Source organism: Leishmania martiniquensis, chromosome 26 (genome assembly GCF_017916325.1).
Source record: "Leishmania martiniquensis isolate LSCM1 chromosome 26, whole genome shotgun sequence".
Lineage (NCBI taxonomy): Eukaryota > Euglenozoa > Kinetoplastea > Trypanosomatida > Trypanosomatidae > Leishmania > Leishmania martiniquensis.
The window spans coordinates 682455-706354 of record NC_090161.1 but is presented as its reverse complement, the minus strand read 5'-3'; the positions used below and the strand labels follow the sequence as shown (position 1 = coordinate 706354).

Here is a 23900-nt window from a genome sequence, read left to right as displayed (position 1 = left end):
CATGAAGGGGTGCACCATGTCCTGTGCCTCTGCACAAGAACACGCAGGAGTGCGTGAGTCGCCTCTGTCGGCTATGAAAAAAAAAAACAAGGGGAACGGGCACCTACAACAGGCACGGTCCTCCGTCGCTTGCCGCCACGTTCGTGCCAAGGAACTTTATCGCCGCCCGTGTGGCCGCTACTAGCAGGCACGGGATCAAAACATGCAGAGAGCACGTACCCAAAGCGTGTTCACCCCTCGCAGCCCCACAGCTCTGCCCCACTCTCCAACGGAAGCCAGCACGCCTCCACAGGCGCGCTCAGCATCTTGCAGCCCTTTGACACGCAAGGCCTCGAATACAGGAGCAGACGCACTGGGCATCTATTCGAGCGGTAACACGAACTGCTTTGTCACGGTTGGCCCCGGCCGCTCGCTTGCATGCGCCCTGGTCCGTCGGCTTGCCGGCCGCTCCAACGCCCCCTACGACCTTGAGCGCCAGAGAACGGGTGTCGGGCAGGAGCGCACGCACGCGGCCTGTCACCCCTTCCACACCATGACACGAGCGCATACACGTGAGCACACGGACAGCGCCAACCACCGAGCCGACCACTGCGCAGGGCCCCCGAATCCGTCAGCCAAAAGTTTCGTTGAAGATCGCAACTCAATGAAGCGTACATCACTGCAACGCTCAGAAAGAACGCAGTAAATTTCACAGGTCAGTCCATCATTCGCCGGGCACTGCAGGAAAGCCCTCCCGCCACCCTCCCCCCTTCCGCACACACGAGCACGCCCATCCTTCCGAAACACCACACGCGCGCAGCATACGTGGCGGCCACCGGAAGGTGGAGCCGCCCTCGCAGCCCCACAGCTCTGCCCCACTCTCCAACGGAAGCCAGCACGCCTCCACAGGCGCGCTCAGCATCTTGCAGCCCTTTGACACGCAAGGCCTCGAATACAGGAGCAGACGCACTGGGCATCTATTCGAGCGGTAACACGAACTGCTTTGTCACGGTTGGCCCCGGCCGCTCGCTTGCATGCGCCCTGGTCCGTCGGCTTGCCGGCCGCTCCAACGCCCCCTACGACCTTGAGCGCCAGAGAACGGGTGTCGGGCAGGAGCGCACGCACGCGGCCTGTCACCCCTTCCACACCATGACACGAGCGCATACACGTGAGCACACGGACAGCGCCAACCACCGAGCCGACCACTGCGCAGGGCCCCCGAATCCGTCAGCCAAAAGTTTCGTTGAAGATCGCAACTCAATGAAGCGTACATCACTGCAACGCTCAGAAAGAACGCAGTAAATTTCACAGGTCAGTCCATCATTCGCCGGGCACTGCAGGAAAGCCCTCCCGCCACCCTCCCCCCTTCCGCACACACGAGCACGCCCATCCTTCCGAAACACCACACGCGCGCAGCATACGTGGCGGCCACCGGAAGGTGGAGCCGCCCTCGCAGCCCCACAGCTCTGCCCCACTCTCCAACGGAAGCCAGCACGCCTCCACAGGCGCGCTCAGCATCTTGCAGCCCTTTGACACGCAAGGCCTCGAATACAGGAGCAGACGCACTGGGCATCTATTCGAGCGGTAACACGAACTGCTTTGTCACGGTTGGCCCCGGCCGCTCGCTTGCATGCGCCCTGGTCCGTCGGCTTGCCGGCCGCTCCAACGCCCCCTACGACCTTGAGCGCCAGAGAACGGGTGTCGGGCAGGAGCGCACGCACGCGGCCTGTCACCCCTTCCACACCATGACACGAGCGCATACACGTGAGCACACGGACAGCGCCAACCACCGAGCCGACCACTGCGCAGGGCCCCCGAATCCGTCAGCCAAAAGTTTCGTTGAAGATCGCAACTCAATGAAGCGTACATCACTGCAACGCTCAGAAAGAACGCAGTAAATTTCACAGGTCAGTCCATCATTCGCCGGGCACTGCAGGAAAGCCCTCCCGCCACCCTCCCCCCTTCCGCACACACACACACAGACACACCACGTGAGGTCAACACCACTCGGCCCCCGGCCCTGTCATCCGAGCCCAAAGCGCCTCCTGGTCCAAAGCACCGGCAGACACACGCGGTGCAGCGATGCGCCGACCAGCCCCATCGGAGCACGGCCCCTGACTCGACCTCCACCTCTGCACACCCGCTCCGCTCGTCGCCTCGCAGCCAAGCCCCTCATGCCGGTCGCCACGCGGTGCCGACCCCATCACAGCGGCCCAGGCCCCACACCGACCCCGGTCGGCACCGCGGCCCGGGTGGGGTACGCTCGAGTCGCGCCCGCGCTCTGCCCAAGTGTGTGGCCGCTACAGATTTGCTCGCTGCCGCAAGTCACTCCGTCGCAGCACCGCTCCAGGCGACGCCGCACCTGGCAGCGACTCCGGGCTGCTCGGCTTCCCTACACCGAGTCGGCTAGCGGAACCTCCTACGACGGCCTGAGACGTCCCCACCGCCACCACCACCGTCAACAGCGGGTGTGGTGGGGGGAGTAGCGAAGAGAGGGAAGACACATCACGGTGGTTTGTATCGTCGCTGAGCACTCCGTGTGCCAATAGTAATTTGCCGCCACCTGCGGGCCTCCGCTCGATGTCGCTCACTTTCGTGTGTCCAGGAAAGCGTTTCGAATCCGTGTTGGCGGGAGTCATCCACTTTTGCTTCATCCTCCCCCCTCTCTCTACACTATCCTTAGAGAGATGAACCGCCTGTCAGCGCCCGCCACAGCAGCCACTGCTGGTGCGTCGTTTCGAAGCTTCGAAGGCAGGCGTCGGTCACAGGAGATGTAGAGGTGTGAAATAGCGTAGGCGAGCATCGGCTGCTCCTTTGGAGCCGGCACCCCTTTCCGTCGTCCTCACGCCGGTGGACAAGCGGCTCTCTCCTCGGCAGTTGGTGGGGAGAAGAGTACAGTACTGTGTTTTTTTGGTGCTGGCCGCTGCTGACGGAGGCGCGCGCTGTCAACCCACGCATAGGCAGGCCCACCCACGCGCACGAGCCCACACACGAGCATGCGCGCCCCGCTGTCTCACATGTGGCACGCCATCAGCACACATCTGCATTCCCCTTTTTTCTTTCCCTTTCCCCCCTCATTTGTGTTTTTTCTCGTCTTACGCTGTGTTGTGTGTGTGTCGTGTGTGTGTGTGTACGCTGCCACTGCCACATCCGCTCTGTAGTGGAGTAGAACATAAGAAAAGAGGAGAAGCGGTGGAGGAAAAATGAGCGAAAGAGAAAGGGCGCGCGAGACACACAGGACTAGTCGAGAAGAGGGGACGGGGCACATCTGCCCTCATAAATGTGCTCGTGTGCTTATGTGAATGCTTTTGGTCTCCATCCGCTTAGGCGATTAGAGGCAGAGAGGAGGGGCGCGTACAAAGACGGCACTGCGAAAAAAAAAGGGAAAGGGCATCGTCCCATAACGGGAGAGCGATCCGCACTGGCGTGCAAAAAGGCACCAGATGTGTGCTTTGGACGGTTAAGCAGCAGCGCATCGAGCGATACGAAGGGCGCTCTTCCTCCATCGGCGAAGTCACTCAGATGAAGAGACCCGCTGCGGGGAAAATAGGGGGAGGCTGTTGCGATTACTCGATCGCTTTCGGCTTGCGTCGATTGGCTTTCGCTATCCCTCGCGCGGCTTCATTCCTCGCGCCAGCACAGGAAATCCCTTCGGCTGTACGCGGGCATTGTTGATCTCCAGCACATCACCCATCTTCTGGTAGTCGAATCGGCGACTCTTCTTGCCGTACGTGGACTGCAACTCCTCCAGCAGCTTCTTCGCCGCCGCCTCGCGATGCCAGCGGTTCGTGAGGCGGTACGTGTGCGCCATGTCGTCAAGGTCACCGGTTGGCATCTGATCCACGTATGGCTCCTGGTAGAAGCCCTCCCACTTGAGCTGCTCCTCCGCCTCTGTGTCGCTGTTGAACGTGACCGCATGCGAAAGAGGACGCTCGACGCTAAGAGGGTCCACGCTGTCCTCGCTCGAAGTCATGTATTCGTCCATGTGCGGCGACGATTGACGGTAGAGATGCCGCATCGCCTCCGATACCGGCCTCATCCCAGGCACGAGCGGGTCATCTCGATGCTGCTGCCGCGCCTGCTCATCCATTTCGGCCTCGCCCATATTGCCGCTCACCTGCATCTCTGCGGCGTGCGCCTGCGCACGGAGCTCCTCGTCTGAGAGCCGACGCATCGCACTGGCGCGCAGGAGCGCCTCTTTCGCCTTCTCTTTTGCGCCCTGCTGCACTTCCTCGATGTAACGAACAAGGGCGTCGCCGTCGAAGTTGTGTGGGAGCAGTAGCTGATGCCGACGCCAGTCCACATCAAGCTCCGGACTCAGGAGGAACGTGAACTCTTGCCAATCCCAGTGCGCCAGGGCAGGGCCGATACGGAAGAGCTCCTTTGCCCACGACAGCCGCTGCGCGTATGTGCAATCGTTGTTTACGAAGGCGTCCACGCCGCCTGGCTCCACCATGTCGCGGAACTCTTTCAGGTGCCACATCGTCGTCTCGAGCATCTGCTTCGACACGCTGTAAAGCTTTCGCTGCAGGTCAAGCTTGCCGTGGAGCGCCCGAAGCCATTCGCGGAGCTCGTCCGTCGTCTTCATGGACACGTCAACGACAACGACGCCGTTGGCGCGCGTGGCGTGGCGCATGCCAAGCTCGAGCGTCAGGTTTATAAGCCCGTACCCGTACAGCAACTCCTTGTTGCGATGCAGCAGCCGTAGCACACCCATTGCCTCCTTGTGCGAGCACGAAATGAGGACGTCGTCCAGCTCCAGCGCCGTGCACAGCTCCGCAATAAGCCGCTCCACTTCCGTTGCGAACGCCGTCGCAAGTGCGCGACACTGCGCGATGGCAGCGGCGTTCTGGTGAAGGAAGCTGACAAACTGCACCGCCGTGAAGTCCCACGGAACTGTCAGGCCACCCGTGATTTCGGCACCGATCGAAAAGTGGTCATCGATAATCAGCGGCATCGAGCTCCACTGATCGTAGTGCAGCTCGCCAAGAGAGGTGCGCAGCGTCTGTAAAGCGGCGGAGCACTGCGACGGGGACAGTGTCTTTGAGAACAGCACCTGATCGGCATCCATCAGCTCCTCCAGCGAGGGCACACTTGTCAGCGTCCACTGCACCGTCATGGCCTCGCTCGCCTCGTCCAGCAGCGTCTTGCCGCCGCGCTTGGCCTGCGCCCGCGGGTCTGCTCGGCGACGACGCAACGGCTTTGCCTCTTGTCGCGCTGCTGCCGCGTCTTCCGCGACAGACATCGACTCCGTCACTGAGTCGATACACTCGGCGCGGCGCAGCAAGTCGCGCAAGAACTTGTTCACCGAGCGCTCTACCAGTCCACGGTTCGACTCGTTTGCGACGAATCCCGGCGGAAGCTCGAAGGTGGAGCGGATGAGGGTCGTCGCTCGGGAGTCTTGGCGCAGTGGCCCGCGGCCGTCGCCGCCAGCGCTGTCAGAGCCATTGCCATCCGCAGTCCGCCCTTCCGCCTGCTGCACTTGCTTGGCGAAGAAAGACTCCCCCCTCGATCGCTCACCGTGGCTGTCTCCTTCGCCTCCGCTGCTCCCAGGGTGACTCGCGTGCGCGGCGGCGGCGCCGCCGCCTCCCTCGCTGTCGTCCATGCGGCGGTAAAATGTGAAGGAGATGGACGTGGCTGGTGGTGGGCGCAGCGCCCCTTGCTTGAACTCTCTCGCCCACGCGAGTAGCTCGTTAAGCTGCGCCACAGCGTTTTGGTTCACTGTTTGCTGCTGCACATTGTCGTGAAAAAAGTCCGGGTGCACCTTCAGAAAAAATGCGTTCAGCGCCTTTTTGTACATGACAGCGGCAGCAATACCGTCAGCAAATCAAGGCGGAACAGCCTACACACACACACAATACACACGAGCACTTGCTTGCGCGGCCACAACAGACAGAGATGAGAGCGCCTTCCACTCCGTTCACACCCCTTCTCTCTCTCTCACTCCGTCGCTCGCTCTCGTGTGGCGGGAAAGAGGTGAACAATGGCGATGAAGAGAGCCCACCCGAATACAGAGAAGAACCGTGCATCACGTGTGTGTGTGTGATGTGTGTGATGTGCGCAGATGGGGGGAGGCGACATGCGCGTTTTCCAAATGCCGAGGCAGTCAATGGCGCGTATGCGCGTCGGTGTACGCACGAGGGGTAAGCCCGCACGCACAGGCCAGCGACGCGCGTGGGCGTCCCCCGTTGACAAACCAAAGGATAAGCGGGAGAGCGCAGAGAAAGAGAAAGAGAGAAAGAGAGGGGAGAGAGGGTGACGCTAACGGCTTACATGGCCAGCAGTCGTCGTCGAAGCATCGAAGCGAGTGCCACCCTCCTCTCGCTACACCTCAACGCGTTGCGACGAGCCAAGCACCCTTGCGCTCCGGTGGGGTGCACAGCCCGCAGCCACCGCGGCACAGATGCGAAGAGGGAAGAAAGGGGGGGCAGCGAAGTCGGTGTGGTGACGGCATCGTCCAGCGGCATTTCATTTTTTGGGGGGGATGGTCATAGAGAAACCGTCACGCTGAACGGATGAGAGCCGCCAACGGCACGCACGCGCCACCATTCCGAGACGGGGACCCGATTGGCGTATTCGCCTCCTCTCTTGCGCGCTCTCTCCCCCCTCCCACACCCTCAGCACCCACGTTCGAGAGAGCGTGCACGGGCGCCTGTGCCAGTACAGCTTCCGCCGGCAGACATCCTGGGCAGGTGTGATGCCAAACGCGCGCACCGTAGGGGAGGGGCGAAAGAGGGGGAGAGCGCACGCGAAGACAAGGCGGCCCGCGGACGCCTCCGGAGAAAGAATCGATGGGGACGCCCACAGGACAGAGGCCCTGCACGAGAGCACCCGACACAGAGAGCGACAGGCGAGAGCGGAAGCCGTAGCCGACGCCCAAAGCGCAGCATCCCAGGCACCGAGCCACAGCAGCACACCTCTTGGGAAAGCCTGTACTGCCTCCTGTATGCAGCCTGCGCTCAGAAGCTACTCCGCATCGCCGCACGGCTAACTGAATGGTCCATGATGAGCTGCAGGTGTGGATGACAGCGCCTGGGCTGGTGGCGGTATGTGGGCGTTCAGCATCGACTTCCTCACTGCTTGTGTAGCGCGTCGAATGCTGTTCTTCAAGAGGCGGAGCGCCTCTTGTACGCGCTTGGAGCTCTTCATCTCGATGTCGAGGGTGAGGGCGGGTTGGCATAGCTGTAGCACATACTCCTGTGCCGCCTGGTTCACACCGGCGCTCACTCGCGAAGTGGTGCTGGCATCATCGCTACCGCCTCCGAGGAGCCTTGCCGCCTTCGACGACGACGAGACAGTGAGCAGCGCGCCAGCCATGAGTGTCTCCTCCATGGCCTGCGAAGAAGAGCCGACCTCGTCCGGGGTGAACGGCCGCTGAATCGTTATGATAAGGTGCGACGCCGCCGACTTGGACGACTCCCTCTTCCGTGGCTCCTTTGACAATGGCGTTGCCGACGAGTGGTGGCCGCCGTCGCCCGGCTCGCCGTTGATGGCGCACGAGAGTAGGGAGGAGGCGTCAACGCCGTAGGTGCCACTGGAGGCGGTGCGTCGTAGATCGTCCCCCGCCGCGCACTCGAAGCCGCAGCCCACCGGGTGCACCAGCATCTGCGCTCGCCGTGAGCTTCGGCCAAGCTTGCGACTCTTCTCGAACGTCAGCACAAACAGTATTTCCCACTCCAACGAAAGCTCTACCTTCTGCCCGCCCCAGCTGCCACGGCCAATGACGGTCTTCTGCTGATGATGCGGGTCTAGCGGGACGCTGCCGCGGGCCACCCCGTCATACGCCACCCTCATTAGGCGCTTGTACTTGCCCTCCAGGACACGCTCGTACTCCGAATCGCACCGATCCGAGCCGGCGCCCGTCGTGGACCCGGGCACACGCGGGCTTGGGTGCGATGGCAATGAGCAGGCGTTGCTGCTGCCGCCAGCGTTGGAGTGATTCCGCTCTGCCGGTGGCCGAGGCTGGGCCGCCAGGGAGCCCCCGGCGCCGCTCCCAGCAGCAGACTTCGTCTTGGGCGGCGGTGCTACCAACGGTGAAGACGACGAGACAGATGCGGCTGCCGTGGCCTGGGTGCCGCTGGGGCCACTGCTGCTGTACTGCGTGTCATTGGCTTCCTCCTTTGCCGCCGCCGCGCCCTTGCCGTCAGCAGGCTGACGCGAGAAGTGTGGCAGAGGCAGAGGAGAGAGCGCACTCTCCAGTGCAGTGGCCGTCCCTGTGGCTGCCGGGCGCTCTAGTAGAAAGCCTACCTGAGGGGTCTTCGGTGATGCGGCAGCGCTCGACACGGCTGTCAAGGGCGACACCACACCCGTGTCGGAGCCCCTTTCCCGACGGCCATCTGGCGACGGCGGCGTTGACGAGAGCGCCTGTCGGTGCATGAGAGGAAAGTACTGCGGGTTCAGAGACTGCGTGCTGGAGGGCGAGCGCGGCGTTGGGGTCGGCGTCGTGCCGCGCAGCACCACAACGGGGCCTGCCTCGCTCGTCGGCTCATCCGTGATCTCATCGAATGAGACGCTGCTGGTGTGCGTGATGGCGTGAGGCGGTGTGGGCGGGCGGCGCGGATGGGGCGGCGGACGACCCTGCAGCTTGGTGGCGCCAGTAGCACTTTCACCGCCTGAGATCGAGCAAGACCGCTGCCGCTCACCTCCCGTAACGGAATGCGGTGGTGAACTGGGGGTCGCGCTCACTCCTCGATGTGAAAGGATGCACGGCGTGTCCTTACCTGGGTCGCTGCTGCCTCTTAAAGCGCTACTTTCGGGGAGCTCGCCGCTGCCTACGTCGGCCTCCCCTGCCGCCGCGTTCCCGCGCCTCGGTACCTGGTCCGCGGCCAGCGACGGGGACATGAAGTCTTCCGCCAGCTTCCCCGCCATGGCGGCGCTCGGCGGCGCTGGCACCATGAGCGCTTGCCAGGATGAGACCCCCAGCTCGTGCTCTAACGCAGCCGGGCTGCCGTGATAGTAGTGCAGGAGGGCCGCGACGCTCCCGTAGCTCGAAAGAAGCCGCGCCTGCACCGCCGCGCGCGGCAGCAAGAAGGCCTGCATTTGCGCCGCTGTGTCAGCGACGGTTCTGTGCTGGCGAAGCAGACGTGTCAGTCGCGGAAAGTAAAAGCGGTCCACCTCCTGCACAGTGAGCGGCACCAAGCCGCTGCAGCTGCTACTTCCGAGACCACGACGAACGCCATGGTTGCTGTGCTGCAGCCGGTCAGCCAAGACGGCACGGCGCTCGTTCGTCTGCACCTGTACCTGCAGCATTGCCGTCGCCGCGCCACTGTCGCAGTGCAGCAACACAGACAGCACGGCGTGTTCCGTGTCCTCGTCGGGTGGCTGCAAGAAAGCGAGGAAGTCGTCACATAGGCACTCTTGAGCCCTCTTTGCGAGAGCCACCAGGGACGGCGGGGCCGAGGGCGAGAGAGGCGAGAGCGGCGTCGCGACCTCCGCTAATGCGTCACTCAGGCCACTGTTCGAGTCGGCGCTCCCGCTTTGGCTTACCTGGGTGGTAGTGTGAAGCAGCCGCCACGCGCGGCAGACCGCCGTCCCTTCCTGGTGCGTGTAGGAGAGCGTGAAGGTCTTGAGTCGGCCGACTAGCTGGCTGGAGCGGCGCTGCACTCGGATGGGAGGCGCAATGGCGAGGTCCTCCTCGTCCTCCTTCGCCTCGGCCTGCATGCCTGTGGCGCCAACGTCAATGGGCTCAGGCTGCGCTTGCTGGAGCCCCCCCAACTGCTCCTGCAGTGACTGAAACAACGGGGTACCGCCCCTCTTTACAGAACGCCCAGCGCCGCCGCTGCTACCGGCGCCCAGCCGAGACGCCGCGGCAGACGGCACTTCCCCTTCAACGCCGCTGTCACGCGAGCAGTGCTGACTCCTCTCCTCTTCCGCTGTCATCAGAATAGAAGAACGGCAAACCTGCTGCTGGGGAGAGAGCGGCGACGCGACTGCGTCTCCGGATGCGTGGTGTGTCTCTGCAGGCGACGGCGGCCCCATAAGCTGATCAGTGAGCACCACGGCCACCGGTGGCAAATCTTGGGGCGGCACCTTTGAGTTCGAGTTGTCGAGCGCCAATGGCGATGGCGAAGGCGCCACAGCAGCCCCGCCAGACTCCGTGCGGCAGGCATGATTGAGCTGCTTCTCGGGCGTCTGCACACTTGTCGAGTCGGCTGACGTTTCCCCGCCCCCCTCCTCCCTCGCTACGCCCTGGCGATTCCTCGTTTCCCACACCGCGCTGCCTCGGTCGCCGTCAGAAGCTGCAGGAGGTGCGAAGGGGTCGGGGCGCTGCTCTCGCCGCAGGGATGCTGGTAAGCCCTGCGGCTGCCTTGGCTTAGCCTCAGCGCCTACACCGTCGTAGAAACTGACCACGGGGAGCCGCTGCTGTCTCGCTGCGGCGGGCGGTGGTGGCGACTGGGAGACGGCGGCCTCCGAAGATCTATGCGAGGCAACGTCGCGCGGGGTGGACAGAGACGTGTACACATCGCTGCCACCAGCTGCCCGGTCAAGCGAGTACAGTCGACGGCCGCTGTCGACCAGCGCCTCCTCCCCCCCTTTCCCGATGCCGGCAGACACAGGCGCATGCAGCGGTGTACCCCCCATCTGGTCGCCGACTGGGAGCCCCAGTTCTCGCCACAAGGCGGCGTAGAGGCGGTCGAGGCGCACAATAAACGTTGTGCCATCGGTGCGGTCTGCTGCACCGGCCGCTGCCGCCGCACGATCACAGCCGGCATCTTTTCTTCGTGAGCACGTCGCATCGACAACGCCGTGGCACTGATGGCTTGTGTGCACTGCAGTCACTGCATTCCCGCCGTAGGCGATCTCGAGCCTTGCCCGCACCGCCGCCGATGACCGCGCAGCTCGCTCGATTGCGTGCACCGGGTCCCATGCGTTCTCCGTAACTGGCTCGCCGGCCAGCTTCGCCCCGCAGTGTACGTGCTCCGAGAGAAACCGCAGAAGCCGCCCAAAGCACATGCGCTGCTCATACAGCGGCACGCTCAGCACCGCCTGCAGCAGCTGCGCCATCGCCCCTTTCCGCTCGTTCGTTTTCACCTCGAAGCGCATCCAGTGGGCCTCCACCCCTTGCTGGCCGGGGTGGACACTATTCGCCACAGTCACTGAGGGCAGCTCAGGAGGAAGGTAGTGCACCGCCTCCACCACCACCGCGGGCGCGTCCGCGGCCTTGCCATCGTCATCGCCACCTTGCTCAGGGGCTGGCCGCCTTGTCGAAGCGGCCAATCGGCGCCTCACGGCAGCGAGGAGGTCCTCGTCGAGCGCAGCACGGGCTCCCTCGCCGAGAGCGTCAGGAGCCGGTCGCAGCAGCACATTCAGCGCACGGCATAGCAGATGCCCGGCTGGGTGGTCATACGAGAGTGTGAAGGTGCGAATGCGCCGCAATCCCGCACGCTGGCCACCCAAGCGCTTTGCATTGGCAGTGGTCGACGCAGGTGTATCGCTTATATCCCCCTCCACATCCGCAGGCACCACAGACGCGGTGTCCGCAAGGCCAGCGCCGCACGGTATTCCCAAGGCCAGCGGCGGGGCTTCCCCTGACTTGTTCATAAAAAGTGCTCCAAACGGCACCCTGCTGGAGACAGAAAGATCGGCCTCGCGGCGTGACGATAGGGTGGCCGCCTGTTGCGGCGGCGGCGCCGGCCCGAAGCAGGGATCACCACCAGTGGCAGCTACGTCGGGGGTGCGCTGCGCTGCCGCCACCGCAGACATTGAGGCAGAAGACGGCGATGGCACCAAGGAGAGGGACGAGGCGGAGACTGGAGCGGTGGCGACGGCGGCCGCAGTCACTGCACCGCTGGATGGGTTCCGCAAATGATGCAGCGGTGTTGTGTTGACCAGTCCGTTGGGGTTCTCGTTGCCTACCCGGGTGCTGGCAGCGACAGGCACTAACTCGCTCGCGACAGCACCGCGCGGCGCGTCCAGCGCGGCGAGAAGGCGGCGTTGAGGAGTAACCTCTGTGCAGCTTCGCTGCATCGCAGTAGCGCCGAGAGCGCCGCCGCTGCCGCGGGCTGCTTCGCCTCCGCGCTCGGTCGCCGCGCGTGCGAGCGGTGGCGAAACTGCCCTTGATAGCCACCTCGGCCGCTGCTGCGATGCGCAGGCCAGGCTTTCGCCGCTCCTGCCCTCTCTCTGCGAGACCTGTGCCGGCACACGCTTGTGTTCATACAAGCGGCCACACGGGCACGTGCAGTACACGTCACCATCCTCATCGCAGCCGGCGTAAAAAACGCCTGCACTCGCGGTGGGCAATAAGGCAGCCGGTGAACGGCACTGGCTGCTAGGACCGCTCTTGCTAACGGGCCATGTGTCTGCCGGCAGGTTAGGCGCACTAAAGTACACTGTCAAGGAAGGCACACCCTCCTCCTCGGTTGCAGCTCTCGCCTTTGCGCAGCCGTTTCTGCCACTCGCACGTATCTGATGGGAGCGTGCGGCAGATTGAAGCTTGGCGCGCCGCAGCACCGCCGCCTCTGCAGCCGCGCACACTTGCCGCAGAAGCACTGTGTCATCCGCGGCGTTGCCAATGCCACAGTTCACGCGGCCCACCGTGTTGTGGCTTCGGACGCTTTCAAAGCCAGCGTTGCGCTGCAGTGCCAAGGCAGTCAAGTGCGCGACGAGCACAGGGCCATCAGCAGCGGCCGCGGCGGGCAGCAACCCTGAGTCGCTTCGCGCCGCTTCCACATCGGTCGCGGCTTCGTCGTGCAAGAGAAAGGCTGAGATGACCCGCACACATCCGCGTACTGTGAGCAGGTTGTCAGAGAGGTTCAGCACCGCCAACGAAGCCAGGATGCCCGTCTGCGACCGTCCGCGCTGCACACTTATGCATAGGCCAAGCGCACCAGCGTCTGTCAGCCCTGTGCTGTTCAAGTGCAACTCGCGTACGTGCAGAAAAGCGGCCGGGGCCAGACGATGCCGCGCCATCGCGTGAAAGGCCGCATGTGCCATCAACTCGCCAAAGATGTCGCCAAGACGTGTTTGGCCGCTCACCGTGGCGCTCGCAAGCACAAACTCAGACCCGCTCTGGTCTTCACTGTACATGTGCGGTGCGCGCAGCTGTTCAGGGCCGCGCGCACGCTGCTCCGCCATATCCCATCGGTTCGTCTCAGCCAGTAGTGCCCGCTGCGCCTCAGATGGCACCAACGACCGCTCGAACGTATCGGAGAAATCGGTCAGGTCAAGCCGCGGGCAGCTGAAGAAAATGTTGAGCAGTAGATCGCGAAACCCAACTGGCGAGCACGTTTGGCTGAGCGGCACACCATGAAATACGAGCGTGGAGAGCGCGCACGGCGTGGCGAGCGCAGTCACGTCGCTGAAGGCCGCCTGCTGGTGCCGCATGAGGGCGCCGGAGTAGATGAGCGGTGTTTTGGCCAGCCGAAGCCGTAGTGGTGGGAGCCGTTGACGGGGTAGGGCACTGCCGCCATCGCGGCCTCTCACACGCGCCTCCCTCTCCTCGAGCTCCGTGGCCTCGCCTTTGGAAAGGTCCTCCACCTCGCGGTACGCACTCGCCGGCAGCGGCAGCAGCGACGTCACACCAGCAACATTATGCGAAAGCACGAGGACGCGCAGGCGGTGCGCACGGCTGGCGGCGGCAAGCATATCTGACAGGCCGTGCACTGAAGCGCGGCAGTCTCGCAGATCCAGCAACACAGGTCCGAGACGCAGCTCCGCGACTGGATCGAGGGAATCCTCCTCGGCCTCCCCTTTCCTGTAGCCAGTGTGCCATGCGCCGGCCGCGGCGGCCGACTGCCGCGAGGAGAGTGTTGAGCCTGCGATCCCGCTGCGTCTCGCGTGCCTGCGTTGACACTTCTGGGACGCCTGCGCGCAGTGTTCGCGCAGCGCTGCGGGAAATAGGGATGGGTCTCGCACCAGCGAGTCCAGATTCAGCTTCGCGACGTAGACGGAAAGCGTCTGCATGCCGTAGTCCTTGAGAGGGTTCCCCAGCAGCCGTACCTCCTCCAGAGCTCCCGCCATCCACAGCATCATTTTGCCCAGATGCGTACAGCTGCGCTGAGTAACAGCGTTTCCGCTGAGGTCCAGGACACGGAGGTGCGGGAGAGGGGGCGAGTCCACGGCGGGGCCTCTGCTACCGCTGCCAGCCCCACCGCCATCGCCTCCGTGGCGGATCGCAGGCGAAGAACCTTGCCGCCACCTTCGCCCTGAAGCGCGGCGGCCGTCCGCTGCGGCAGACAGCCCGCAACTTCCGCGCGCCAGCTCCGCCACCTCTTCGTCCCCCAAGCCCATCTGAACGAGGCGCAGCACCTCCAGCGCGCGCAGCTCCGGCAGGACGTGCTCCGCAAACCACGTCCACTGATCGCGGCGCATGCGACAGCACGTCAGGTCTAGGGCAACGATATGGCTAGACTGCGTGTGGCGGCGTAGGTGCATCTGCAGCCCGACCCAGCCCGTCGTGCCCTCTGCAGAGAAGCAACTGTACTCCTCGGTGAGTGAGCGCAGGGTGAGATGCCCATCCGCCATCGGCTCCGCGGCAGCATTCAGCTCAGCCCTCGCCCCGAGCTCGACGTGGTGGACAGACGCATGGGATCTGCTTCGGGTTAGGTCTGCGGTAGCCACGGCCTCGTCAGCAGTGTCGCTGCGACCTCGTCTTAGCACTTGGTTCTGCCGCTCCTGTCGCATCCACGCGGCACTGACAGGGTGCGTGGCTGCCATGGTAGTAGATGGAGTACTCCTCACAGAAAAGCCACTGCACCTTCGCGTCCTCCTCGTCGCATCGACATCCTCCTGTATTGCCGCCTCGGCGGGGACGCAGAGGGTCACAACACGGGCAGAGCGGGTTGAGGTGCCACCAGCAGAAGACGTGGTAGAGACGGTGGAGCCGCCTTTGCGTGCTGCTGCCAACACCGATGGCAGCGGCGACACAAAAGCCGCGCCCTGTACGTTGCAGCGCGATTGCAGAAAGGAGGACCATGTAGGCGCCGACGACCCTGGCAACGGCGCGCCGGCGCCTGATGAAAGAAAAGAGGCTTGTGGCGTCCACTCAGCAGAGACGCCCCGCACGGGACTCGCACAGCAATGTTTACCCTCACCATCGCGCTTCGCTGATGTTTTCGCCGTTGACATAAAGGACCAGCTGGCAGTGGCTGGAGGCTCAGGGGAAGCGCTGGCCGAGGTCCGATATCGAATATGGGGCGTGAAGGCCCCAGCTGGGGAGCGACCCAGCTGCTTGCTGAAGTCGCTGCTGCCTTTCTCCGAGTGCAGTGCGGACACAGTAGTCGCGGCATGGCCCGCGCCATGCAACGCAGGTGTCGGGAGCGATGCGCGTGCTGCGCGGGAAAGCGAAGAGCGCCAGCTAACTGGTGCCGCAGAGGTGCCGCTGAGGTCGTCGCCGCTGTTGCTCACGCTGTCGGTCTGACTTTCCAGCCGCGCTCTCCGCATCGGCCGCCGCAAATGCAGGGCAGAAAAAGAGTGCAGACGCGAGTGAAGACCGGTATCCACAAGGGAGGCGGAGAGCCGCTCTGCCGAGGCGGCCCGCGTCGAGGACGCGGTATGCGATGAGACAGGTGGTGCCGGTGCCGGCTGCGGGGCCACACCACTCGGGCGCGGCTCCTCTTCTATCTCCAGTGGTGCTTCGGCGGACAACGCGAGCGCCGGCGTACTCATCATGGCGTGGGCCTGTGAGGCGGCGTCATGCTCATCTGTTCGCCCTGTCCCGTTGGCGCGGTCCTCATCCTCCGCATCGGATACCGAGAGCGCCTGCGGTGCCGCGGCCACTGTGAAACTATGCAGCAGAAGCCTCGCCGGCTCTGCTAGACTGGAGCTCATTCAGCACGGCAGCGCGTCTTCGCCCTTCCGGCAATAGAGAGGAGGAGAGGTGAAGGGTTGTCGAGGGCTGCGGGCAGAGGAGGGAGTGTCGCCTTCGGGACTGCAGGGCGAGAGTCCTGAGGTAAGGAGAGCGGGGAGAGGTGGGCGGGGCAGCGAAATGAGGGCGGGAGCCCACCTACCAGACACACGCACAAGGCACGAGTTCGGCAGAAACGCAAAGGAGAAGCAGCAGCTGAAACATTCACAGCAGCACGCATACTACGCGGACAAGAGCGGAGCGCTCCTTACGGAGACGGACAGAGGAATTCAACGGCGAGCTGAGAGAGAGAAAAGCGCGCAACAACTGAAGAAGAAGCAAAAAAAAAAGGTCAAGACCAAAGTTGAACGCAAGAGGAGAAGAGCAGCAGCACACACGGCCAGAATGGAGAGGGGCCCCCCTCGCACAAGGCGCAGCCCAAAGCGGTGGGAGCAGTCGCGGGATGCTGCTTGCGGAACGTACGTGCGTGCACGTGCTGGTGTGCTGGCGAGTGGGCTTGCGTCGGATTGTCGGAGTCGAAAGAGGAGAGGGTGGTGAGAGTGCGGAGACACTGTCGACGAGTAACGGCTCTAGAGTGAGAGGGAGAAACGAGCAAGCGAAGAAAAAAATGCGCAGACAAACACGTGGGCCGCGGCAGGCACAGGACAGCACCAACGGTGTCTCTCTTCGTGGATGGGAAAAAAGAAGAAAAATGCCGGGAGCGGCGGGGGTCGCTCAAGCGCTCAGCGCAAACGGGGAAAATCCTCTTTGTTATACCACGATGAGCTATGCGTGTGTGTGTGTGTGTGTGTGTGCTTGACGTAGCAAGGAATGTCCCCACTCGTTGTGCGCTCGTGGGGTCATGGGATGCGTCGGACTCGCGCGCGTACCGCAGTAATGAGGGCGCCACGTCGGCGAAGGTGGACAGCAAAGGAGCAGCGATGATTATACCGTTCGTATTGAAAACAGCAGGTGTACGGGGGAGGAGAGGGGGGGTGAAGTGAGCGGCAAGAGAGCAGGAGCAAGGACAGGGGTACTCGCGAGTTCTCATACAAATACACGCGGGTGAGCGTATCGGCCCTCTGCGCCTTCCGCGCTGAGCCAAGAGAGTTCGAGGGAGGGGAATGGGACACCTCCTTTGCCCTCTTGGGCTCCGTCACGGGGGGGCCGCGCTCACGATGTATTTCCCACTACGTGAGCCGCTGGCTACACCCTGTGCCCTTCCTACAGTAACGGGGCCGCTATGTTCCGTCTCGCTTGTCAATTTAGCCCTCCTCGCGCACATTACTGGTCCTGTTTCGGCGCATGACCACGCTGCCGCGCTTCGCCTCCACTCCCTTTTACGCCGTCACTGGTGTCGAGAGGCCGCCATGGGCAATGTGCTGGAGGAAGATGACGAGACTCAGCACCACTCTGGGGCAAAGGGGAAGGCCTGCGAGAGATGTCGGCAGCGGTGCTTGTAGTGATGCAATGGCGACGCGTGAGTACGCCACACACTCACACGCAGGATCAAGGGCAGTATAATCAAGAGAAGAAAACAGTGGCCCTGCGTCCTGCGCATCCGATAAGAAGAGCTGAGAGGTAAGTTATGAGCACTATCGCCAGCACGCGCACGATTCCTCACGTGGTCGCGGCGGTACAAAATCAGGAGGAGATGAGGGGCCCATGAAGACCTTCTTTTCCCTTCGCCTGCGCGCAACGTGTCCACTGCCTCCCGCCACCCTCCCCCCTTCCGCACACACACACACAGACACACCACGTGAGGTCAACACCACTCGGCCCCCGGCCCTGTCATCCGAGCCCAAAGCGCCTCCTGGTCCAAAGCACCGGCAGACACACGCGGTGCAGCGATGCGCCGACCAGCCCCATCGGAGCACGGCCCCTGACTCGACCTCCACCTCTGCACACCCGCTCCGCTCGTCGCCTCGCAGCCAAGCCCCTCATGCCGGTCGCCACGCGGTGCCGACCCCATCACAGCGGCCCAGGCCCCACACCGACCCCGGTCGGCACCGCGGCCCGGGTGGGGTACGCTCGAGTCGCGCCCGCGCTCTGCCCAAGTGTGTGGCCGCTACAGATTTGCTCGCTGCCGCAAGTCACTCCGTCGCAGCACCGCTCCAGGCGACGCCGCACCTGGCAGCGACTCCGGGCTGCTCGGCTTCCCTACACCGAGTCGGCTAGCGGAACCTCCTACGACGGCCTGAGACGTCCCCACCGCCACCACCACCGTCAACAGCGGGTGTGGTGGGGGGAGGGGGGAGGGGGGAGTAGGACTCGATAAGGATTCATGGCAAATACAAGAAAATAAGAGACTCCGTCATCGTCGGTAGACACACACACACGCACGCACGCATGTCGATAGAGCGACTGAGAGATGCCTGGTAGACATAGCCAAGCACGCCAGCGAGCGTTTCGGCGGAAAGAGTCAGCGACCTCTGCAGAGATAAAGAGCAGTGCGGAAAGGTGTCTTCAGAAGAGGGGAAGAGGAAGCCTTCACGGGGGGAGGGGGCGGGGGGGCAATCTTCGAGGAGGGTAGAAGGGAGGAAAGAAACGTTCCTGGAGGGGCACGGCCTACTCGAGCAAGTGCGACGAGGTGGTACACAAGGCGAGAGGCATCATACATAGATTTAGCAGAGCGCGCCAACGTTCCTCCCGCAGCGCTGCTCTCACCTCACCGCCTCGCTCCACCCTGGCGACCAGAGGGCCCTGTGCGCACCTTCCTCCCCTCCTCCGCCACTGTGATCTTTTTTTCTCGGAGCCCTCTTCCCTCCCGCTGCTGCGGCCCCTTGACAACTTCCGCTCGTCTCACTCCTTCATGACCGCTTCTTCATTAGAACCACCGCTATAGTGACCGTGACACACGCCACGCTCAGCATCAACGGTGCCAGCGTCTGCCACGACGAGGCAGCGTCGCCCTTGCCAGAGGCAGGTCCGGCCACCGCTGCGGCAGGTAAAGGTGTGCGGAGCGCTTTTTGCTGCGACGCCGCCCGAGCCGCGACACCGTCTGCTTCAACGCCAGCACTGCCACCGCCCGCCACAGCCCCCTGCACCAGCACGCGCGATACCTCCGGGAGCTCATCCCACATCACCTCGTCGTCCAGCATGATCGGCTGCGGCATCGCCTCCACTGCCAGCCGTGACGTCTTCAGGAGGAAGCGCGACGGCGCCGATCGTATGCCGGACATTTCGATCTGATAGTTCTCCAAATTTTGGAAGATGGTCGCGAAGGCGTCGTAGAGCGGGTAGAGGTCCACGCGCTTCCGCATCGCATCGACAAGCGACATCGTTTGCAGCACCTCCAGCCCCTCGCCGCGGCTCAGCAGCAGCTCTGTGATGTCCTTCACCACGTCGTCTTCGTAGATGGCCTCGGAGCGAGAGTTCGGGATCTCCTCTGGACAAAGCGCGAGCACCTCTTTTCGATACTCACGACAGGCGAGGAAGCAGTAGGGCACGGCGTAGCGCTTCCATGTGGGGCCGTAGCCAATGTGAATCGCATACGCCGTCGGGATCGCCTGCAGCACTAGAGCGAAGTCGTAATGGAACTCCATGAGCTCGCCTGGCGCGACGTCGTGGAAGTGACGCGGGCGGTAGTTCGTGACCAGCGGGGCAACGAGAAATTGCGCGATGGCCGTCTCCGGGTGTCCACTCTTGCCAAAGCGCTGGTCCACCTTAATATGGGGAAGTGACGTCTTGCACCTGGCTCGCAGCGGCGCCATGAACGGGGACACGCTGTGCAGCAGGGCGTTCGCGAAGGCCTCGAAGGCGTTGCGCTGCGACTGCTCGTGGCGCTGCTGCGCCTTTGTGAGCTTCTTCCAGTGGTGCTTGCCGGTACCCGTCCTGGATGTTGCGGCCATACTGTCGCTGTCGTCCTCCATGTCCACCATGCGGGCAGCAGCAGCAGCGGCGGCAGCGGTCGTGGTGCTTGTGCTTGCGACCCCAAGTGTCGCCGGCTTCCTCGCCGCAACGGTCGTGCTCTTCACCGCGTTTGCATACGTCAGAGGAATCGGTGCGGCGGCAGCAGAGGGCGAGGCGCCTGCGGCGCTCGGCCCACTCGGCCTATGATCGACGAGTGCCCTTGCGGTGTCGCTGCCATGGCCCGCATTTACCCCACCGCTGCCGCCTGCTGGCCGCTCGTCGCCGTTCTGCCCATTTAGCTGGCGGTCAATCAGTTGACCGGTCAACTCCATCAGCTTTTTAAACTCAGCATCCCAATCAATGTTCGCCAGCTGCTCCGCGATGGCGGGGTCGCCGCCAGTCATGTAGCTAGGGATGTAGGACGGCGGCGTGTTCCGGACGGCACCAGCGGCAATGGCGGACGCCGCCGGCGGTGTCGCCTTGGGAGACAGATCCCCGGCACCCTCCGCTGGTGCAGGGGTTGAGGCAGGGTCCTCGGGCTGCGCTGTAGTGGGTGGCAGGGCCAAATCTGTCATTCCGTGCGTATTGTTCCCTGTTGGCTTCCACTCCGTCGCGTTTGGGTTCAGGTGCGACATGGCGGAAGATGGTGTGAAGGGAAAAAAGAGAAGACGAAAGACGTGAAGTAAAACGAACGGTGCGCTGCAGAGGTGGGCGTGCGTACGTGCGTAAGAGAGAGAGGAGGGGATAGAGGCGCTGCGGTGGTGAAGCAGCACGGCAATCAGCGCCTGCGCGCACGCACACACACGCCAACGGAGCAGGTGCAGCAGTGCTTTGCGGAGGCACTAACGCAACGCTGCCGAGTGGATAGATGAGCGCAGTAGCGTTTGTGGCGGAGCGCGCGTGGCCAGTGTGAAGATCAGCGCTGGGAGAGGGAGGGGAGGGGGAGAGAGTACGGGGGGAGCGCGGGATGATGAGCGACGAGGCAGACAGGAGGAGAGGGAAAGAGACGGACGGCCAAAATGAAAAGGGGCAAACGTATGCATACACACGAACACACAGACAGGCAGACAGACACAAAACATATGCAGAAGTACCTGAGGGAGAGGACGCATCCCCCCATCCATACGTGTGTGTGTGTGTGAGGGAGAGAGGAGGGAGGAGGTGGCGGCGGAAGGATGAGGTGATACGAGGCCGCGGTGCAGCATAGCAAGAGGGCGCGGTAAGAGCGTGGATGAGCGCAGGCCGAGCGCGTGGCGCGGACATGAGAAGAAGGAGTGATGAAGCAGCGTGAAGAGAGCCACTGTGAAGCGAGCCTAGTCGCACCGTTTCCTCAGCCCACTCAGGGAGGATGGCCACTTTGCCCCGTCACCTCAGCAGCGGCGCAGGAGGGGGGAGGGGAGGGCAGTCACATGAGCGCTTCAGAGATTCGCGTGCGTCCGCGTGGGTGGGTGGGAACGTGACCCACATCCCATCCTGCGTAGGCACACCAAGAGAAGCGCCCGTCCACTCGTGTTCTCTGCATCCCTCTCACACCACCTGCCGAACCTCTTGCCAACGTAGTGCGGACGACCCCCTTCCCACCCATCTGGCCCCAGCACTCGCGTCGCCTCTTGGGTTCGCACATGAGCCGTGTGTGCCTGCGCTCTCCTCTCCTTACCGGTGCTCCTCCCCACTAGAGGAAGGTGAACGGAGCCGTATGCGCACCTCGTTGTCGCACGCAATCGTCATGTACGCGTGCTTATCTCAAGCGGAAACAGATAGGTACATATGCACGTCGGTATCGAAAGAGAGTTGGGGAGTGGCACCAGCTCTCGGGGCCCGCTCTGGCGTACGCCGGCACACAGGTACCGCAGCACCCTCCGTGGTCGAGCAGGGGACCACACGGTGCGCAAGAGAAGGAACATTTGCAGTGCGGGGAGGGAGGGAGGGGGGAGGGGGCAGGCTGCCAGCGCGCTCGTACGCAGTCTACATGCGCCATCACTGCAGATGGCGCCGGGCGCACTGCGTATATACACGTACGCCTTGCCCTCGTGCGCGTGAAAGCGGTTGCCTCACAGAGCATCAACGCGCACGCATCGATTACGGGGGCGCCGCGCTTCGCGCCTTTCCTTGCTGCTCTAAGGTGCCGTCAGCGTGGTGTCAGCCCACCTCTCCCTGAAAAAGGTGCTGAAGACATTTGCAGGCATATACGTGTTGTATTCCATCACATGCGGCTCGTCCCGCATCCAGCACTCCTTGAAGTGCAGCAGCAGCGCGTGGTGCAGCGCAAACATGCCTGCCTCGGCACTGCATGCGCCCTTACAGGAGTCCCAAAGGGCCGCCGTGTCTGCAGCATGGGTGCAACTGAGCGTCACACCTCTCTGCGCCGCCACGGCACGACGGCTCACAACCTTGGCAGTCGCATCACCAGCAGTTCCGAGGTGCAGCGTGTCGTACAGCACTTCTAAATGTGGCACATGCAATGGGTGATCCTCCTCGAGCATGAGCTGCGTCGTGAGCTGAATGCTGACGACGGCAAGCAGATACCAACTGTGCTTGCCCTCTCGCTGCACACGCTCATTGTACGCAAGCATCTCGCGAAAGGCAGCGTTGTGCACCTGCGCAAAGTGTACCAGCTGACGGAGCGCCAGCACACCACCGCCGCGGAGGTCCGTCACGGGGTCTGTTCCCTGAAATCCAACAACACCCCACTGCGGCCCCAGAGGGCTGTAGGCGGACGCCGGCTTGCCCGTCGCCATCCACAGCTGCTGGAGAAGGTTCACATGACTGCGATTCTCCTTATCGAATGAAATTGCCCGCTCCACGCCCAGTGCACGCAGCGACACGTCCGCGGCGAGCACCTGAGCAAAGAGGCTGCACTCCACTTGAAGTGCAGACGTCGCGGGCGAAGACTGCGGCTGGCGCTGCGCCTCGGCCAGCTGTCGCCAGACCGCCGGCAAATAGCTCTCCTGAATGTAATGCAGCACGGGGACTGGAACTCGAAGGCAGTGCGCATTCGATGGAGGCAGCCTTTGGCTCGCGGTGGCCGCCGCAGTCCCGAGAACGCCAAGGCGAGCGGCTGGCAACACGGGAGAGGTAGGAGGTCCGCGCAGAAAAAAAACGAGCTCACCACACGTCGTGCACCGTCCGCCACGGATCGCCTCAAGTGCCTCGGCAACAGCTTGCCGGGGCTCGAGGATGGCCCTCTCCGACCGGAAGGCACGTCGGCTGCCTTCACGAAGTCCCGCACAACCGCTCGAACGCACCGCGAAAAATACGCCGGTGCCAAGCACAGCAGCCGCCGTCACCGCGGCGGCAATGATCTTCGGTTTACGAGATGAGGTAGTGGGCAGGAGGAATGCGAAGAAGGTGGAGAACTCCGATGGTGCCGTCATTCTCGCGGAAGGGCGGTGCAATGCCGTGCGCAGGTGCAAAGCGCCGTAGCGTTAGCGAAGGGAGAGGGCGCTGAAAAAAAAAAAGACACGCGGTCGATGCGTTCGCCTCTCCCTACCTGAGTCCTCCTCGAGAGCCGACAGGCGGCGCGCGAGTTCGTGTACGTTTGTGCGGCGAGGACGCTAGGAGTGTGTAGCTGGCTAAGGAGAGAGGGGGCCAAAGATGGAGAGGTAGACGAAAGAAGCTCCCACATAGACACGCTCGACGCATGTGCAGCATCGACAACACGTGGGACGTCGCCCATGCGGAAGGGTGCGAGAAGACACACATGAAGCGGAAGTTCGGCGTGCACGCCGACCATGTGGTGTGTAGCCGGGCTGCCCTGTGCGCTTGGTCTCGCCGCACAACGCACACCCTTCCTGCGCATGAGCGTGTCTGCTCGTGTTAAGAGGTGTACATGGCGTACTTCACACTTCCCCCACCCTCCCACACACAGAAAGACAAACGCGCATCGCGCACCCCTTGGCGAGTGGTGGCCACCGCTGCGTGACAATCACTGATGTCTTGCCCCGCCTCTTCAGCAACGTCTGCTTGTGCAGCTCCGTTTCATTTACATATATATATGATCTGTTCGGCAACAAAATACGCTCCGCTTGGAAGGTCCGTGCAAGACGTTGGGATCGCAAGGGTCAAGCACGAGTGTCGTCGTGCTCGTGGAGTGGATAGAGGCAGAAAGCTGGGGCAGCAGCGGATAGGAAAGAGGAGAGAGCAGGGGGGGCAGTCGGCTCGAAGCCCACGCGCGCTCATCGGGGCCCATGCGCCGCATCACCGACAGAACGGCAGAGTGGAAGAGGCGAACTCGTACAGATTCAAAAAACGCAAAAATTGGGCGAGGAACAAAGAAAGTTTCAAC

At 63.2% G+C, this 23900-nt stretch overlaps 4 protein-coding genes across 4 annotated transcripts; all 4 read right to left on the bottom strand.

Moving 5' to 3' along the window:
• Window positions 1-3583: 3583 nt before the first annotated feature.
• Window positions 3584-5779, bottom strand: LSCM1_04202 (uncharacterized protein; the record flags this gene model as incomplete). Its single annotated transcript, XM_067321717.1, has 1 exon — window positions 3584-5779. The coding sequence occupies one exon, from the start codon at window positions 5777-5779 to the stop codon at window positions 3584-3586; it is 2196 nt and encodes a 731-aa protein (XP_067177948.1).
• A 1187-nt stretch (window positions 5780-6966) lies between these two features.
• LSCM1_04201 (uncharacterized protein) lies at window positions 6967-15747 on the bottom strand (the record flags this gene model as incomplete). The annotated part of the gene is made up of 1 exon (XM_067321716.1): window positions 6967-15747. The coding sequence occupies one exon, from the start codon at window positions 15745-15747 to the stop codon at window positions 6967-6969; it is 8781 nt and encodes a 2926-aa protein (XP_067177947.1).
• A 2826-nt stretch (window positions 15748-18573) lies between these two features.
• On the bottom strand, window positions 18574-20250 carry LSCM1_04200 (uncharacterized protein; the record flags this gene model as incomplete). The annotated part of the gene is made up of 1 exon (XM_067321715.1): window positions 18574-20250. The coding sequence occupies one exon, from the start codon at window positions 20248-20250 to the stop codon at window positions 18574-18576; it is 1677 nt and encodes a 558-aa protein (XP_067177946.1).
• A 1482-nt stretch (window positions 20251-21732) lies between these two features.
• Window positions 21733-22989, bottom strand: LSCM1_04199 (uncharacterized protein; the record flags this gene model as incomplete). The annotated part of the gene is made up of 1 exon (XM_067321714.1): window positions 21733-22989. One exon carries the CDS (start codon window positions 22987-22989, stop codon window positions 21733-21735), a length of 1257 nt encoding a protein of 418 aa, XP_067177945.1.
• Between the last annotated feature and the right edge of the window lie 911 nt (window positions 22990-23900).